The sequence below is a fragment of the Dreissena polymorpha genome, chromosome 4 (genome assembly GCF_020536995.1).
Source record: "Dreissena polymorpha isolate Duluth1 chromosome 4, UMN_Dpol_1.0, whole genome shotgun sequence".
In the NCBI taxonomy this organism is placed as follows: domain Eukaryota; kingdom Metazoa; phylum Mollusca; class Bivalvia; order Myida; family Dreissenidae; genus Dreissena; species Dreissena polymorpha.
In genome coordinates this window covers 112,115,030-112,133,339 of record NC_068358.1, presented here as the reverse complement: position 1 = coordinate 112,133,339, position 18,310 = coordinate 112,115,030, and the positions used below count along the sequence as shown (strand labels likewise).

General features: G+C 32.6%; 1 protein-coding gene across 3 annotated transcripts in view; it reads left to right on the top strand.

Annotated features, from left to right (window-relative positions):
- Positions 1–9,845, top strand: part of LOC127876593 (uncharacterized) — a 31,017-nt gene extending 21,172 nt beyond the window's left edge. For all 3 annotated transcript variants that reach the window (XM_052421921.1, XM_052421923.1, XM_052421922.1), the window contains 4 exons: positions 272–393; positions 1,371–1,473; positions 7,100–7,218; positions 8,173–9,845. In XM_052421921.1, coding sequence (XP_052277881.1) covers positions 272–393; positions 1,371–1,473; positions 7,100–7,218; positions 8,173–8,298 — 470 coding nt within the window. In that variant the 3' untranslated portion in view covers positions 8,299–9,845. The remainder of the gene's footprint in view (positions 1–271; positions 394–1,370; positions 1,474–7,099; positions 7,219–8,172) is intronic.
- The last annotated feature ends 8,465 nt before the right edge of the window (positions 9,846–18,310 follow it).

Sequence of the window (18,310 nt, the reverse complement as noted above, 5' to 3'; positions counted from 1 at the left end):
GGTTCAACGTTTCAATTTTTGCTTGTCCATGAAGTCATTGTTTGACAATGATCATAATAATTCGATATCATTTAAGAGTTTGTTTTGTTAAAATTGCAACATAAGAATAGTTGTTTGATTCAAGGTTTTCCCATTAAGGTGAGAACTGGTACAAACATTTGCATTATTGCAAAAGCTTCAATATGGTTTAAGCAGACAACATAGCTGCGGCCTGTACGGCTATGAAAAAAATTGATGAGAGAAACACTTAAAGCTAGTATTCTATTTCAAGGCGGCAACATTGCATCGGCATGGGCGGCTATGAAAGCACTAGGTGAAAGCGGGTACATGGCCAAAGCACGCGAAATCATGGACATCACGGACAAATTGAAAGCGAGAATTACTAGTATTAAGGTACCGTATAGGGATTAAAAACAATTATACACATTGATCACTTTGAATTAGCCAGGGCGTCGGTATTGTAGTAGTTTATCATTGGTTTTCGCTGTTGTACAGATAAAATATATCAGTCTAACGTATAATTCCAATACTATCTATAAGTGTATAACAAATATACTTTTAGTCAAATTAAAGACACAATGTCGTATGTTTTGTTGTATTCAAGTATTATGTGCACAATGCTATAATGAGCATCATTCATAATGGATGTTTGTGAAAGACTTCCTTTACGAATATATTACGCAAAGAACACCCAAGTTTGTACAGAATGATAAATATCTTGTTAATAGAACGATATCGTTAATTGCTGGACAATTTCAAATTGACAAACAATTTAACACAACACGAAAGCACACATCAAACTCTAATACGAACGATCACTTTTAGTTTTACGTCTTTGAAAAGTTAATGAACTTATATCTACTGTGAAAAAGGTCTTGATGACTTTATATATTTTGTTGTGTTAATATGTTTTCGTTTTATCACATATCCTTATGTCAGATAGGAATGATGTCAAGCCGGCCTTTAAGGGTGCACGCTGCAACCATTTTGATATACATGCAGATACAGTTCTCGTTCTTTAAGGTGTATATTTATAAATTATTAAATGTGCAGGTACAAATTTCACACATGTATAAATAAAGGTAACGGTTCGGTATAATGTAAAATCTATATTGAGCGTAAGCGGACCATGACCACTTGATCCTTCCATTACAGTCAGAGCGTTATGCATCCAGAGTAATGGGTAAAGTAACCATTTACATACCTCAGTGGATAGGAGCAAATGTACACAAATGATTTAGCCAAAACATATTTCACTGCTCTTTCTGGTATTCAACCATGGGGATTCCTTTTTCCAAAGCAACTCCCCCACTTGTTGTATAGATGATAGTTCTGCCATAACAGAAAACACTTGCGTTTTTTTCTATCAGGGCCTGTGTTTGATGGGAGAACCATGCATGTCGGCGTTTGCAATTGGTTCCAGTGATTCCAACCTTAACATACAGGCTGTGGCCGATGTCATGGAAACCAAAGGTGAGATCCATGTTTTATGCTGTGTTTGTGAACATTAATATAAAGGTTTGTCAAAAAATAACCCTTTTAACGGTAAAGAGTGAAAAAGAGCAAAAATTGCAATTAAAGGCTCGTAAAGGTGACAAATCCAAGTATTATGAATATAAACTGGTCTAATTTTTACCGGATTTCAGTTACTCGTGTATAAAAAATGATAATAAAACAGCTTTAGTGCAACGTTGTCAACAACAATGGAAGATATACCCGTTTCATAATTTAAAGAAATGTTTACAACTTTGAAATTTCCGTACACTTTCAATTTCACCGATGTTCCTCAGCTTCTTCGTAAAGTACGCATATATTGATGACGTAGTACAAACAACACAATATCCTCGAAAACATAGAAAGAGAACATGAGTTCGGTATGGGTAAAACCGGCTCGGCATGGCTCGGCATGATTTAGTAAACAGCGATGTAAATAAACAGATTTTTTGTAAACACAATTGACTTGGAGGACACTGTTTTTTGAGCTCAAAACAAGTTGTCTTTTTTGATAACCTTTATAATAAAATATGCAAAAATTTAAAAATCGGTAATAATTACGGATCGTCAATTTTTACGGGCCTTTAATAAAGAACTCCTTTCCGGATAGATGAAAGGAGTGTGAATCAACGCACATCGGCCTTATGACTTTATACATTCTCTGTACTTATAAAGTAAACGTGTATGTTAATCAATTGAGAGTTCTGCAGGTTATACTGAATTTTTACAGACCATTATCTGACAAGCTGCCTCTTACTCTTTTATGTATGTTGACTTGGCAATGTGTATTAATGTAATTATAAGATTGGTGGTTTCGCCAAATAAATAACCTATGGACAGATTGATTACAAAAAACCCGAAAATTGTTCTCTCACCATTGAGAATTCCGATTACACGTAGTATTCATTTGCCGTAAAATTATAGACAATTACTTTTTTCTAAACCTACAGTCAAATTAAGTTTACTTCGAACATCTTTCATTGGAGGTACAATGCTGCTGGGTTCTAGTTCACAGCGTAATTTAGCTCCGTGTAATCGGTATCCTACAATAAATAAGTGCAACTCCAGGAAGTGTTTATGTTGCAAGTTTTTAAATATGTCCTCTTTTATTCTTTCATCGGTTAATAACCGCAAATTTTCAGTTAATATTAAATCCGATGTCACATGAAATTCTATGCATGTGGTTTATGTTATTACTTGAAATGTACCCTGTTGTGGTGCGCAATACGTGGGGCAAACGGGCAGATCACTTAAAACACGTTTTAGGGAACATTTTTTAAAATTAAAAATAACAATTGTATAACTTCATTTACCAGCACTTTAATAAAACGGGTCATAGCGTAACAAATATTTCAATTCAACCTGTGGAGCAACTTATTTTTAATAATAGTACTTCAAATCAGTGCCAATTAAAAGCAAGGTGCATGTCAGAATTTGAATGGATTAAACGTTTGCAATCAGCTTACCCACTTGGATTAAATGATAATATTCTAAATGTTAGAACAATTTCTAAAAATAAATCGATTAATTCATTTTCTCTGTTTAGTAAACGTCTAAGAAATAAACGTTCACATGGCATTAGGAAAAATGGTCACTTAAGGCGTAAATTTAAACGTCTGCTTTCTTTAAATGATTGCTACACATTATTACAAAATGGGGGTAAACATAAATTACTAAGAGCACTTTGCTCTCTTTCTGTTTCTTCGTTGGCGCTTATTGATAAGGACTGTAAACTTATTTTACTTCAATCTGACCCTCTATATGAATGTGCTTGTATTATTAAATCTTTCACTGACTACTATCTTAAACCTTTTATTGAAAATGTACTTAACAAAACTAGAAATCGTATCAAAATTGAGTTTTGTAACAAAGGTCTTGATTTAATTGACATTCCTAAAATATTCAATGATAAAAATGTACGTCGGTTGATTCCCCCTTATTTCCGCAATACTGAATCACCACTTATTTGCTACAAATATAGTAAACCTGTAAGAAGTATCGTTTTTAATTATAATTCTATTTCCACAGATATAAATGTAATAAGAAATTGTCCTACATTATGTGACTGTACTAGTTCTAATTATATATATGGTCCAGTTGGACATGTTATTACTGGGGACCTTAATTTCATTCAAAATAAAAACCTTAGAAATTTTCAACGCAGAGGCCCTAAGTACAGACTGCCTATTCCTGTTGATTTTGATGACTGCATAAAGAATATCGTAACATCCTTTCATGATTATTGCACTAAATGGTGCAGGAAGGAAAATGCTGAAATTACTGCACTCGATGATTGGAAAACAAAAATATTTAGTATGGCTATGAATAAAATATGTTTTTATGATACACATCCTTTGGCCCTACCACATTCACCTAAATTTAATAAACAAAATCTCTGTAAATTGCTTGAAGACTTAAAATCTAAATTCGTCTTAGTTCCTGCTGATAAGGCTGCTAATAATGTTATAATAATATGACGAGTGTTTTATGTTCAAACTATTTCACAAGAACTTTCACAAACTACATCATATTGTGAGTACAATAAGCAACCTAATGAAATTATTACCGACCATATTGCCCAATGCATAAAATTAAATGTAATAGTCAATATTACTGACAAGAAATTGCCATCACTTTACTTGATACCTAAATTACATAAGACGCCATATAAAAGTCGTTTTATCGCTAATTCAGTGTCTTGTACCACCAAACAATTATCAGTGTATCTTACATCTGCATTGAGTGCTATTAGATATCATATAGCTAAAATTTGTAATAAAGTTTATGAAAATAGTAATATTAACCTTTTTTGGTCAATAAAAAACACCTTAGAAGTTATTGATAAAATTGAAAATAAAAAATATAAGGTGTCACAGGTAAGTACTTATGATTTTTCTACACTATGTACAACGCTTCCTCACGCTTTAATAAAATCCAAACTTGTTTATTTGATTGAAAAAACTTTTACTAGAGAGAAGTGTTTGTATCTAGCTTTAAACACTAAAACAGCTTTTTTTTACTAATCAGATATTAGATAATTACATCATTTGGACTGGTCTTGACTTTTGTGCAGCACTTACTTTTCTTCTGGATAACTTGTTTGTTGAATTTAATGGTAAAATATTAAAACAAATTATTGGCGTTCCTATGGGTACTAATTGTGCGCCACTTATAGCTGACCTTTTTTTATATTGTTATGAAAGCGAATTTATGTTAGAATTATCTAAAACTAAGCAAGTAGATTTGATTAATTGTTTAAACCTTACTAGTAGGTACATTGATGACATACTTAATTTAGATAATCCATTATTTGAACAATATATTCACAAAATCTACCCAAAAGAACTAGTCTTAAATAGATCGTGTATATCCAATACAGACGCTGCGTATTTAGACTTACATTTAACTATTAATAATAATTTGATCAAAACTAGTTTATACGACAAACGGGACGATTTTAACTTTGAAATTGTGAATTTACCGTTCCTAGATGGCAACATCCCTAAAGGACCTTCCTATGGTATTTACATTTCGCAGTTGGTACGTTATGCCAGAGCATGTTCATGTATTAAAGATTTTAATGATCGTAATCTAATATTAACAAAAAATGCTAAAACAAGGCTTTTTGTATCATAACCTAAGAAGTAAATTTGCTAAATTTTACTCTAAGTATGGTGATTTAATTTCAAAATATAATGTTTCTTTAAAATGGCATTTAAATAATGGAATCTCCCGTCCATCATTTTACGGAGATGTTTTGAAGCGTGTCCGCAAATTAAAATATGTTAAACCAAATGTTTATATTAAACTTTTCAATTTAATTAACTTGTTTTTATCAAAAGGATACGATGCCTGTGTACTTAAAAACACGTGTTTGATGGTTTTCGATTCACTTTATCTTTCTTCTCTTAAAATTTGGAATCATTAGTGATATTAAAGGCATTTTTCACTGTTGAACAAAATTGTGTCTTTGTGTCGTATGAACAAATCTGCATGAAAACTACATTTGGACTCAAATCGTACATCAAATCATTTCTGTCGTCAGTTGTCAAAACACCTATATAATGTTTGATTCCATTAATGTCGCTTTAATGGAATTACTATTTTTATATATTTGATTTATAATATTGAATGAACTAAACTTGTTTTATTAGGGCATTTTTCACTGTTGAACAAAAATTGTATCTTTGTGTCGTATGAACAAATCTGCATGAAAACTACTTTTGGACTCAAATCGTACATCAAATCATTTCTGTCGTCAGTTGTCAATACATCTATATACTGTTTGATTCCAATAATGTCGCTTTAATGGAATTACTATTTTTATATATTTGATTTTTAATATTTAATCAACTAAACTTGTTTTATTAGTAGTACAATTTTGAAGTAAGCCCCCCATTAATAGTTTTATTATTACTTTACAGTACCGCCCCTGGATTTTTTTTTCATGTCATTGTGTCTTCGCCTGTCAATTACGTCGTAACTCTTTCTCTGTTCCTGGGTACATTGTAAGCTACATGCATAGGTCATTGGGTTTATAACGTTCAATTTTATTTATATTTTCTCTCTGATAGGCGTTTCTTTTTTGATTTAATTATTATTAATTTAATTTTTAGCCGTCACATAAACCACCAAGCAATGTAATATGGAATTTTTACACCCATTATTGCTGCTTCTTCCTGTATTTGCGCGATGATTATCTGAAATATCAACTTAATGACGCTTTATTTTCAAATCTTTTTCTATAAAGAAGGAATATAGTTGACACTTGTTTGTAGTTTCATTTTATCGTTCGTCAAAAAGTTGTAACTCTGTTTCTCTGGTACCTTCAATACCATTGAGTAATTAAATTGTAATTAAATTGAATGCGTTTTAATTCCCTTTTATAATTGTATGATTTGAGTTACAATGCTATGACGTTACATTTTATTACACTTAAATGTATTATGAATATTGTTGGGCCAAGTGTGAGGTTGAGCGCTCTATAACCGGTTTAAACCCCCAATGCTTTGCATTGACCGTTCCAAGGCCCCGACCCCAGCTTTATTCATATTTTGTGTTTATGTTGGTTTGTATTGTGCTGTATTGTGCTGTTTTGTACTGTTTGGGCAATCGGTCACTTGACTTAAATAAAGGACCAACTAATTGTTTTTAATGAAAATTCAATACTGCTCCAGCAGCTTGAAGTTACACTTCTTTATATTGAAATGTTCGGAGGCAAATTAAACATTTTAGTAAATAAATAGAGAGTACTAAAAGTTTCTACGTAACTTATTAAATCAGAGTTTGTGATAACAAAATAATAATTGTTTGTTCAGGTAAAATCCCTCACATTTCGTGTAAACTAATTATATTCGAGGATAAATCAATGCAATATAATTCAACTTCATAACAACCACATGTATCACATGTGTAACTAATACTGTAAAACTGTCAAATGTCATCTTATAAAACGAAAGTAACATTCTGGTTGTGCTGAAAGGCGAATTATAAAGCATTGCAAATGTGAAAATACCACTGCGCTTTATGACCACTTTTCCTAAATACTATTGTTATGTATGGCAACTACAAAGATAAAATTGTCACACACATCTCGTATTTACAGGCTGGAAGATGGAGCGGTGCCAGACGCCTGACTGCCTGCACTGCTCAATCCTGCCCCATCACACCGGCAAGGCAGACAAGTTCCTGGATGATCTAGAGGCATCCACCAAGCATTGTATGGTACGGCCAACATTTGATGAAGTGTAAAACGTATTCTCTGTTTCTTTTACTTTTGTCTTCTAGAACTCCACTGTAAACAGATTCTCGATTGTCATTAGCAGAACAGAACAGAACAGAATAGTTTCTTTGACTCATGCATATATACAGCTCATCGTCGTTAACATACATATACAATAACAGCATGCGTTACAATTAATTAAAAACGTACACCATTTCGAAGGAAGATCGATTCAAAAAGGAATGAAAAACAACATGTTTAAGTGAGGATGTCACATGGAAGAGGGTAATACTGAGTGACCACATAATGTAAAAACGTTGTTTAATGATTGCAACAAGTATTACATTATTGTACGCTAGGTTGCTTTATGAAAGATATATACTGTATACTGAATATATTATACATTTTCTCGCATTTCAAAGCCTTTAAAAAAAAACATGGCTAGTTTTCTTAACACATTTTATTGAACTATTAAGTAGTTCGATAATCTTAAACATATTAAGTGCGACATCTGTAATACTTTGGAATTAATGTTGTCCTACCATCAGAATAGTAAGGACATGTAAGAACAAAGTGATATTCATCCTCAATATCATTAAGGTTGCATTAAACACATTTATGTTGATATCTTACTGTCTACCCTTTTCAATAAATAATTTGTGAGATGGTAAACGTAATTTAGCTATACTGTTCCTATGTGTTTTTATTTTCAACAATATCAAGATAAGCATATGCATACTGCATTGTTATGTGTAAATGCTTAAAGTGTTAATTACTGCTAAAGCCTTTACGTAGAGAAATTACTTTTGAGTTGAATTTTAATTTTATTAAACTCACTTCTAAGCAATGGATTTTTACTTTAATCGAAGAGAGTTCCTTTGTCCTTTTGGTTAACTTTATGGCTTAATGCAACTCATACGGTAGTAGTGTTTTTTTTTCAATGTTTCCATTTTCAGGATAACAAAGCCCTCGCAAAGAAGGGCACCGCTGGTGTGTACGGAATGATGGCCAACATTCCTGACAAAGGAATCGTCACTGACTTCCTGATCGAGTTCTTCAGTGAAGTGTACACGTGCAAATAAACAATCGCACTATTTATATTACTATCACGTGGGATGTAAGTTCAATATAATGATCTATTCTGTGTTTGGGTGGAACCCTCAGTGCGGGATATAAGTTCATACCCGCGCAATATCTATAAGTATATGGGTACTGTTACATTACATATTGTGTTCACCATGTGAACATGCATTTTTATGGATGATGTTGATGGAGAAAATATACCACTTTTTATTTTGTGCTTGACTCAAAATCTTCAAATCTAGTCATGGTATTTTTGTGAAATAGTCTTTAAAACTAATAATAAACTTACTCAAAGTCCTTTTCATTGTTCATAACGACTTATTTTTTTTATTTAATTTCAACACAAAGCTTTCCAATGTTCATAATATATTATAAATAAGTTAAATGAATTGGCCTTTTGGCCCCATGACAATAACAACTGGTGTGACCGTAACGTCCGGCTGTGAACGTGAATCTCCTACTACCCTACTACCCTTTACTGACAAACAGTGTATTAATATATATTGGAACACCCAATTCTGACGTGTCAATTTCCGACGGGATCTTGAGCAAAAACACATGCTTAAATATAGAGAATTAATATGATATGCGTTAGACAAATAAGGAAGTCCGTAATTTACATTCCCTGCATGCCGACGACATGTCTAATGAGTAAGTTAAACAATGAATAATTAACTTGATGTGTTCTTCTCATATAGTTAGATGTTATTTATGATTACTATCTGTATTGGCCATCTGATATCGTTCTGAAGCATGTATCCCTTAATTGATTAATTAGCTGGGCTCTTTGTATGTAAGATATTGCTTATAGTAGGAATTTTTGCCAATTTAATTTCTGTCGTGTATAATTGTCCAATGCGTATACTATTTTGTATAATAATATTTAATATAATATTTAACTTGTTACGCTACATTGTTGTACACGAAAAACTCATTCGGTTACCTTCAAGATTTATGAAAGTTTAAAGTCAAAGGTCAAAGTAATAATTACAATGATGTAAAATAGGACATTTCCGCTGTATAACTTATTTAATCTTGAAAATAATATGAAAATAACTTGTGCGCCTACTTGTAATATCTGTTGCTCAGACGTTTGGATAAAATGCATATTTTAGTTAGATAATAATAAGCACACAAATAACAGCGTGGTTTTCAACATTGTCATGCAAAACAACCCTTAAATTAAGCCTTTACTTTCTCGATATCGCTCTACTGGAGACTTTTTGCTTCGGTTTTCAGTAAAGAAACAAAATTGTCACACCTATACATAAACAAAAAACAATGTTTTTTTATATTGGGCTATTAGTCAAATTTATTTGTACACATGCGTTAGAAATACGTTCTTTACTTCCCCTGTAAATATAACGTTCCATCCTGAATGACTGAGAATTCAATTCAAATACCAAGTTTTGCTATACGGAAGTTAATGGACGTACGGAAAATACGATCTCATTTTGAGTTATGTGTTATAGCGGATGTTAACAATGTGGATGTCACTTATCATTAACTAGTGTTTATAATGAAACGAAATAAAAAAATCCTCGTTTGTTGGATTCTTTTGTGATCAGAGATCATAGTTGCAAAATTCGCAATATACAATTTTCTACTCACCTTTGAACATTGCAGATCTGTTTTAATCAATAGTCGTAAAAGGCCTCGTCGAAAGATTTCTGTCCATTTCCCTAAGCAGTGTCATAGCATGAATTCCAACAGGTGTTATTCCTCTTGTCGTTGCTCGTCTGAAAATTGGATCATTAATATTATCAGAAACAAAACACGTTTCATTTACTATCATAGTTTATATTTTGTAATTGAGAAATTATTGAAACCTTCTGATGGATTTTTTAAATGAGTGAAAAAGTACGAAATCAAAACGATTGTAAGCTCTTTTGTTCAGATGTTATTGCACGAGATAGTGTTTTTATGTTGAACAAAATATTTCGATACATATTAAAAGCAGTACATTGCTGAGTCATTTTTTTTTCTCCACCCGAATTAGATATCCGCTTAGAAGAGACTTATTGAACTAAAAAATACCATTTAAACGGAAAATATCGTCCTTCATTAACATTTGCGGACTGCACAGATTAATCTGGGACGTTGCTTTACGCACATGCATTTAACACATTTTTTTCAGAGCTGCGCTAATTAAATTGTTACCGTTTCTTCTATCGCACGTTCAACCGCCTCGAGAAGTTCTTGATCCGAAAGTTCGTCTGAAAAATAATAAGAGTTAAACTGTTTTTACTTCTGACAATAAAGGTATAGTTCCGTTGGTAACCATGTATGCATCATCGAATATAGGAATACGGTTCTGTAGCTCATAGCATGCACATATCTGCAATGTTCGTATGAAAAGTGATTTATGCACATGGGTGTCGTCGTCTATCAATTATTTTATTACGACAGTGTTTTTGATTCTACACTTATTGTCCAAATTCAAAAACGTGTTTTCTATTATTTTGATTCTGATGCAAACATATTTGTTGGGTAAATGTACAATTCTTTTTACAAATAGTAATGTATCTTATTATAACAGCCGATGACATACACATATAATATTGTATAATGATTATGTAAGACGAATGTATATATTGTTATTACATAAAAAATACATTGATGCATATTAAAGTGATTATTTGTGCGTATAGAATACACATTCTTACCACTTTAAGAGAAGATCTGTATGATTTTGGGGTTATTTATTGAACTATTATTTTCTTTACCAAATACAACTGTGGAAAGCCCAGAGCAAATCATACTAACAGATAATGGATTTTTAGTTTCTTCATTCGTTTTGTAATTCAATATACAGCTTGCTTTTGTAAGGTGCATTTAAATTGTCTCAACATCATTGTATGTACGAGTGTCACTCTGCTAGATAAAGCATTTCGCTTTGATATGTATTATATTACAATCGAACCTGATACAAGGCCGACTGATTAATATCAACTTGTAAAATGATCCTTGTTCTTTAATAAAGCGCCAACAGCGTTCTTCAAATATTGACAGCTGCAGACTATTATTTCAAACTTTTACCAACCTTAACATTAACAACAATTCAAAACAATAAGACAAAACATTACAGTTGAATGTTGATATGCCATCCAAACTCTGTTCCGATGATATTGTATCACACTATTATTTCAAATATAAGGACAACGATTGAAAAAAAACACACATACAATGATTTTTTGTAGTAAAGCATAAATACATAATAAGTAAAAGAAAGCATTACCATATTCCGCAGAAGCGACAGCAGCAAAGGCCACAAAGACCACCGACTGCTAAGTATTTCATTTTGGCTTTTCTGACCAAATGATGAAAAGTTTGTTCTCCGCACCCAAATATATACGTCTTGCAACACTTCAATATTTGACTAAACCGGACATCATTGATTGTAATAAACACAACCGGATTAGTATCGTTGAATGCAAATAAATCCCTGACCAGATACGGTGTGTTGATTCCTACTGCGCATTTGGGGAGACCCATCTGTTTGTACGTAACACTAAATATTTGCAATTTAAAACATGTCAAATGACATGATATCGTCATTTGTGTATTTGACGAATAGTATATTCGTTTGAAATTAACATATTTTTTTCAGAATATTTTATCCAAAACATGCATACAGATATATCGAGTCAATTGACTCATAATTGGCATGACTAAATATACAAACATATTTTAATGTACCAGATACAGCGTGTAACCTTTGTCACGCATTCATTTCCAAAGCTGGAAATCTAATGAGCATGGCACTAGAGATATTGCCCTTTTGTAACGCGTGTATTCATAATGGCAACTTATGATTTGAATAGAAAATGCAATCAAAGTTATGCCTAACCTAAATACTTTACCATAACTCAGAACCAATGATCCAAATGGGGGTACTTTTCTTATTTTACATCACACACATTTTGTGTTTGTGCAATTAAAGTAGAAAAGTATAAATGCTACACAACGACCTAGAATTATTTGATGACTTGTTGATGGTTTCAATACATAGTTTTATTTCCTTTCATTTTTTAACATGTTCCTTGTTTCAGGTATGTTTTGTCTAATATACATACCTGCTTGATTTGAGAACATATATCAATTAAACACAAGTATGTATGTAGTTAAAAGTTAAATCGTATTTGAAATGTATCTTAAAATCTGATCGTTCGTTTCTCAGCAGTTTAATATTGGTGTTTGCAGATTTGTACATCCATAACCTAATGCGTCACCAGCCAGTGGTGTTCGTGAGTGTAGTAGTTCTGCTGATATGTCAGAAAACAACAACAATAACAATCGAAATCTGATGGATTTTCTTAAATCAAATGTTTGCGCACCTGTTACCCTAATACGAGAAATTATATGTTGTGTTATTGTCTCTTTGTATATAGCAGTTGACGTTGAAATACTGAATTATGGCAATATTCAGTCGCGATCTGAGAAAACTGGGCTCAACGCAGTGTCGTCGCAGATTAGGGACGACACTTTCCGCCTAAATTGGATTTTTGCTAAGAAGAGACTTCATTTAAACGAAATATGTCATAAAAGGCGGAAAGTGTCGTCCCTGATTAGCCTGTGCGGACTGCAGAGGCTAATTTGGTGCGACACTTTACGCTCATGCATTATGCCGAGTTTTCTCAGATTGCGACACATTTAATAAAATGTCATTTATATTTCTTCAGTTCTCTTTCCTTGAAAGGCAATGTAAACATTAGTTACATAGTCTTTATAACAATTTGAAGACGATGCACGCTTTCCAAAGGGTCAATTTGACAATTTGATGGTATAAAAATGAATTCCATAAAACAATTATTAAAGAGTTTATATTCGCAAGTACATTTTATGTATTGTTTCTCAAAATGATGTACATTTATTTATAGAACAAAGAACTACTACATTTATTGAATTGCAACATACATTTTAATCGCCCAATATCGTAGTATTAAGGTATTAATATTGTGTTCAACATGTTAGTCCATGCATAACTATTTATGAATTTTCTCAAGTAGTCGATTGTAATGACATTAAATAATATTTGGTATGTTAAAGATAACGTTATTGCTAATTGTCCATGCTCTATTTCGTTTATAAACAGCGTCAGCATTATACAACAAGGTCGCCAAATACTAATGCAATCCTTATTGTATCGAGCGAGTCCGCCTTTGGCTGTGGAGTCCGTATATTAGATGTTAAATAATGTTTGAATAATAGATGCCCAGAAGCCCACATATAAGATTGTTAATGATGTGTGAATAATATTGGCCTTTATGTGCTTCGTGAGCTCTTGATAGAAATTGTTCTTGTTTCAGCATTTTTACTACCTAATCTAACATTATCCCGATTGCTGTAGATAAAACTGGACAAATCTTGCGTTTTCACCTGATTTACGTGACAGTTGAAACGAGTGCATCCGTTTTATTGGCAACCACTGTTTCTTAATCTTATATCAATACATGAGCGATGGCTGATACATACATTATGTTATCTATCTTATAATGGTTCAATTTCTAAAATGTTTTTTCAAGTAAAACATACTTCATTCATGCCAACAATGTCCAAAACTGTGTCTATATTTAGAATTAACAAATCTACCCAGAAATGTGGAGATGCCCAATACTTGATGTTTAATTAAACGAGTATTTGACTGTACAGCAGAACATTTTCTACGATTGAATACAACAGTTACTTTTTTGATATTCTGGTACGCCTTCTTTTACTTCATTATCTGGTGCCCCCTCTTCGACTTGATTTTCTGGTGCCCCTTCTTCGACTTGATTTTCTTATGCCCCCTCTTCGATTTTTTTTTATGGTACATCTTTTTCGAATTGATTTTCTGGTACCCCTTCTTTGACTTTGTTTTGTAGGTTTTTATATATCAAAGTCAAATCTTTTATGAAAAAACTCGTATCAACTCGCTTTAACGTTTTCGACGAATTTGATTATTCAGACAAAAAACAACGCTACACATAAATTTAATACGATTTACAATTGTATAGCTTATTATAGTTCTCAGACATGATGTTATCTTAGAAATATGGAAAACAAATACCTGATTATATACCGACACATGTAATTTGCGACAGTACAAACTTTTAGACTTTTCTAACGCAACACTTTTCAAACTTGAATATCTCTGTTATTAGTTATGATATTGATTGAAAAAATTAATGTGATCATTTGACTACATTATGGACAAGCTCACGATACAAGTATTCATACTTGACGTGTTGACGATTTAGCACGTGGGGTTTGTATAGTTTCGTCTTTTTGCACGCGGAAATTGTGAAACGAAATATTATTATAAATTTATTTCAATTTCATCAGTTGAGGTGGATTTTTATACCGGGAAAACATAATAATATTATTTGAAAGGTATCGCTCATATGAATACAAAAATGTATTCAGAAGCGCAACTGCGCATTTTGGTAAATTGCATGCTAACCACCCCACGTGATAAAGCGTCTTACTGTCACGCATGAATGATTATATCGTTAGCTTGCACCAAATGTTGTCAAATGATGCCATCTTCAATTTTGAATATAAATCTTTGCTTATAAGAAATACATCAAAGTTTGAAAGTGTTGCTTATGAAAAGTCTCCAATACACTTGCAGGTAGCCTGTAATTTGCAAAAAGGCGCGGTCGCGCTATTAAATATTCATATGAGCCATTCATTTTTAAAATTAGTTTTATGTTATCTTGATGTAAAAACCCACCGTCAATAGCGAACATGAATTAAGTTAGAATAATATTGCGGTTCACCATTTTCACGTGCAGACATTTTAAACCATTAAACCCACCGTGCTAAGTATCCGATCGTCAAGGATTAATTATTTTATCGTGGGCTTGCTCAGAATGTTACAAGTCAAACGATTACACGTACAATTTTAAATCAAAATCGTAACTAATAACTGATATATTCAAGTTAAAAAAGTGTTGCGTTAGAAAAGTGTTTAAGTGTATATGGTATTTTCTTACGTAATTAATATACTTCTTGCAGAAGATAAACGTAGATTTGTTGAAAAATAAATGAAAAAATGGAAACGACCGAATAACATCATCAAATATTCCAGATACACAGACTTAAGTTTTGAAAGATACTTATTTTGAAAAAGAATTTAAACGGACAATAGAAAACCTGATCTCTCAAACAAAAATGTAAACTGTTTTTGTTAATATGATATAATGAATTTGGAAACTAGCTCTTTAACCCGCACAAGGTATATTTTGAATTGTTCGTGAGAAAATCCATTACTTTCGGTCAGTCCTTTCATGATTGGACATGACGATAATACTCCTGAAAATCAACGAAAATAGTTGAAGCATGTATCATGAATAATTGAGTCGTGTTTCGAGTAAACTGGGCATAATGCATGTGCGTGAAGTGTCGTCCCATATTAGCCTGTGCAGTCCGTACAGGCGAATCAGAGACGACACTTTCCGCTTTTATGGTATTTTTAGTTTCAAGGAAGTTCCTCTTTACCGACAATCATGTTTAGTCGGAAAGTGTCGTTCCCGTACGTACATTTAAGAAGTGATGTCGATGTTTAATTGGTTGAGCTGTCTAGTTTTCGTATGGGTAGAAATGACGTCTCGAGGCGTTTCGACATCTAACAATTGGAATCACGCATGCATCTGATCTTCATTGACCGAACAAAATCTCAGTCAGCTCGAGAGATAATTTTCCTAGCCTTGAGGTTAAAGGCTCGTTATTGTTTGGTTCATTAATTTGTCTTTTAAAAGTATGCATTAATACATACAAAGCTTCAAATAAGAGCAATGTGTTTTAAGTTTGTAAATTGGTTTATTATAATTGGCATAAGTTATAAATAACATTATTATAGGGTTTAAAAGTATTAGCATATCTTTCGTTTTAATATTCGCGTTATATCTCTCAACTTCACTCGCTGCGAAATTTCTTAGCGGGCTGACCTGATTACGCTCCATTAAGTAAATTTGCGGGAAGTAAAGTCGAGATTTAAAGCGAATTTTAATATGAAATAAACGCTAATCTCCTTTTTACTTATATGGTTGGAAAGTTATTGTCATTTAAAAATTAAACAAAAGGGATAAAGGGTAACAAACGGCGAAAAATACTGTCTCGGCATGGACGTCGCCATCTTGCCTATCACGTGATTACTCTCTCTCTCTGTTAAAGTTAAATGAGTGAATTTTTAATTTTTGTCCGCAAAGTTTTCTTGATTATTTAGTTGAATCCTTCGCTTCATATTGTGCTCTTAATGCGAGTTTTATTCATTTTCAGAATCTCAATTCCTAGGGATAATTATATTTATTAAGTCCATATTGATCTAAATTTTAAAATGTTTCCGTAACAGTAAAATTGTTCAAGTGTTATCCTTTTTGTTGTGGTATGTACTGAATGTTTAAAGTAACAAGTTATTCTTAGTTAAATGAAAAGACGATAACTGTTAGTTTTGTTGTGATTAGATATTGGTATCGGTTTAATGCAGCTTTTGCAAAATTCCGTCAAATGCATACCGTTATAATTCTAAGTTTTCAGACACCCTCGTTTTTTGCCCCCCAAAATATTTTTCAAGACTCTTAATTTTCGAATAAACGTATTTTCGTCCATATTAAATTACTCTTAATGTTCGGACAGTTTATTTTATAACGCTATTTTACTGGAATTTTGCCCGGTTTCGCTTATTGAAAGCACTTCGATCATGCGTTTTTACAACCGTATTAAGGTCATAAAATCTGGCAGGCGAATGTCATAAGGCGATGGACAATTACATTTGCGTAATTCGGTAAATAACTATGTATACCGGTAATAGACAATTGTTTGACCCAGTAAATTAACGTGAAATATAAATGAAAGAAATTTATACTAAACGGCGTTGCATTTTACAGCACATGCTATTATTTGTTGACACTACACAAGTTTATACACGTACCTAATCGTAAATGAAATATTTTGAGTGTCTCTAAAATAAATCTCAAAATTGTCGCATACAAGGATTTTTTATAAAATATTTTTTTGTGTCTAAGTGTCCTGACACGAACACAATTAATTATGTGTAAGTGTCCGAAAACATATAATAGTAACGATTTATATAATATTCGAATAGTTGTGGTTTAAGTACGCAGTTTTGGTGTATGGGTTTGATGAGGCTGTGATTTGTTGGTTTTCGTTTGTATTTTTGCTGAATTCGGGGTGCTTTTTGTGTGTGTTTCTTGCGTTAATTTGCTAAATGAATGTGATAATCCTTTTGTTTTGCATCGTTTGCTAAAATAAAACTAAATGTTTACTATATAATAATAAAATAATAATATCAGCTTATTAGAATATTTCTCTATAATCAGAGGTTTCAGGAGGTGATGAAGTAACCTAAACACTGGTCATGAACCACGTGTCCTAAATCCCCCCCCCCCCCTGCCATTTAAAGAAATTGGAAAAAGGAAAATGAGCAGTAAGGGTTGCGTATCCAGCTCGCGGTTAAACGTTTATCGTTCATTACTACTGATTATTTACGGGGGTTTACATGAAGCCATGTGTACTTCTCTTCACTGGTGGTGGTAGATAAATCTTACAAATATCGCAGCTGCTTTACTTTGTGCACTTTTCGCATATTGCGTGGTGGGTGGGCATTGCATGCGTCCTGTGCGCGTTGGGCATCGGCTTTAGCAAGCAGATTTATCAGGCCGTTGCGTCCATGGGTACTTTTGAACGGTGTATTTAAATTGTGCGTATAATCTCACTTAAATCGCACGCAGACATAGATTATTAATTAATAGAACTGAGAAACGGCCTGCTATTTGTATTAGTGTTGAAGAATGTACTTTCTCTTTCCGACAACATTGAGAAAGAAACCTTAAGCATAAACTTTGTATCATTATGTTGCGGAAAATGAATTTCTAATAATATGTGAAATATACCGACTTTGTTCAACTTTTCATTTTAGTAACACTATTATGTAGTTCAAGCTTTTGAATACTTTTATGTTCTTCTTTATAACGCAGTAAAATTTAGTTGTCAAAATTGTTTTCATAA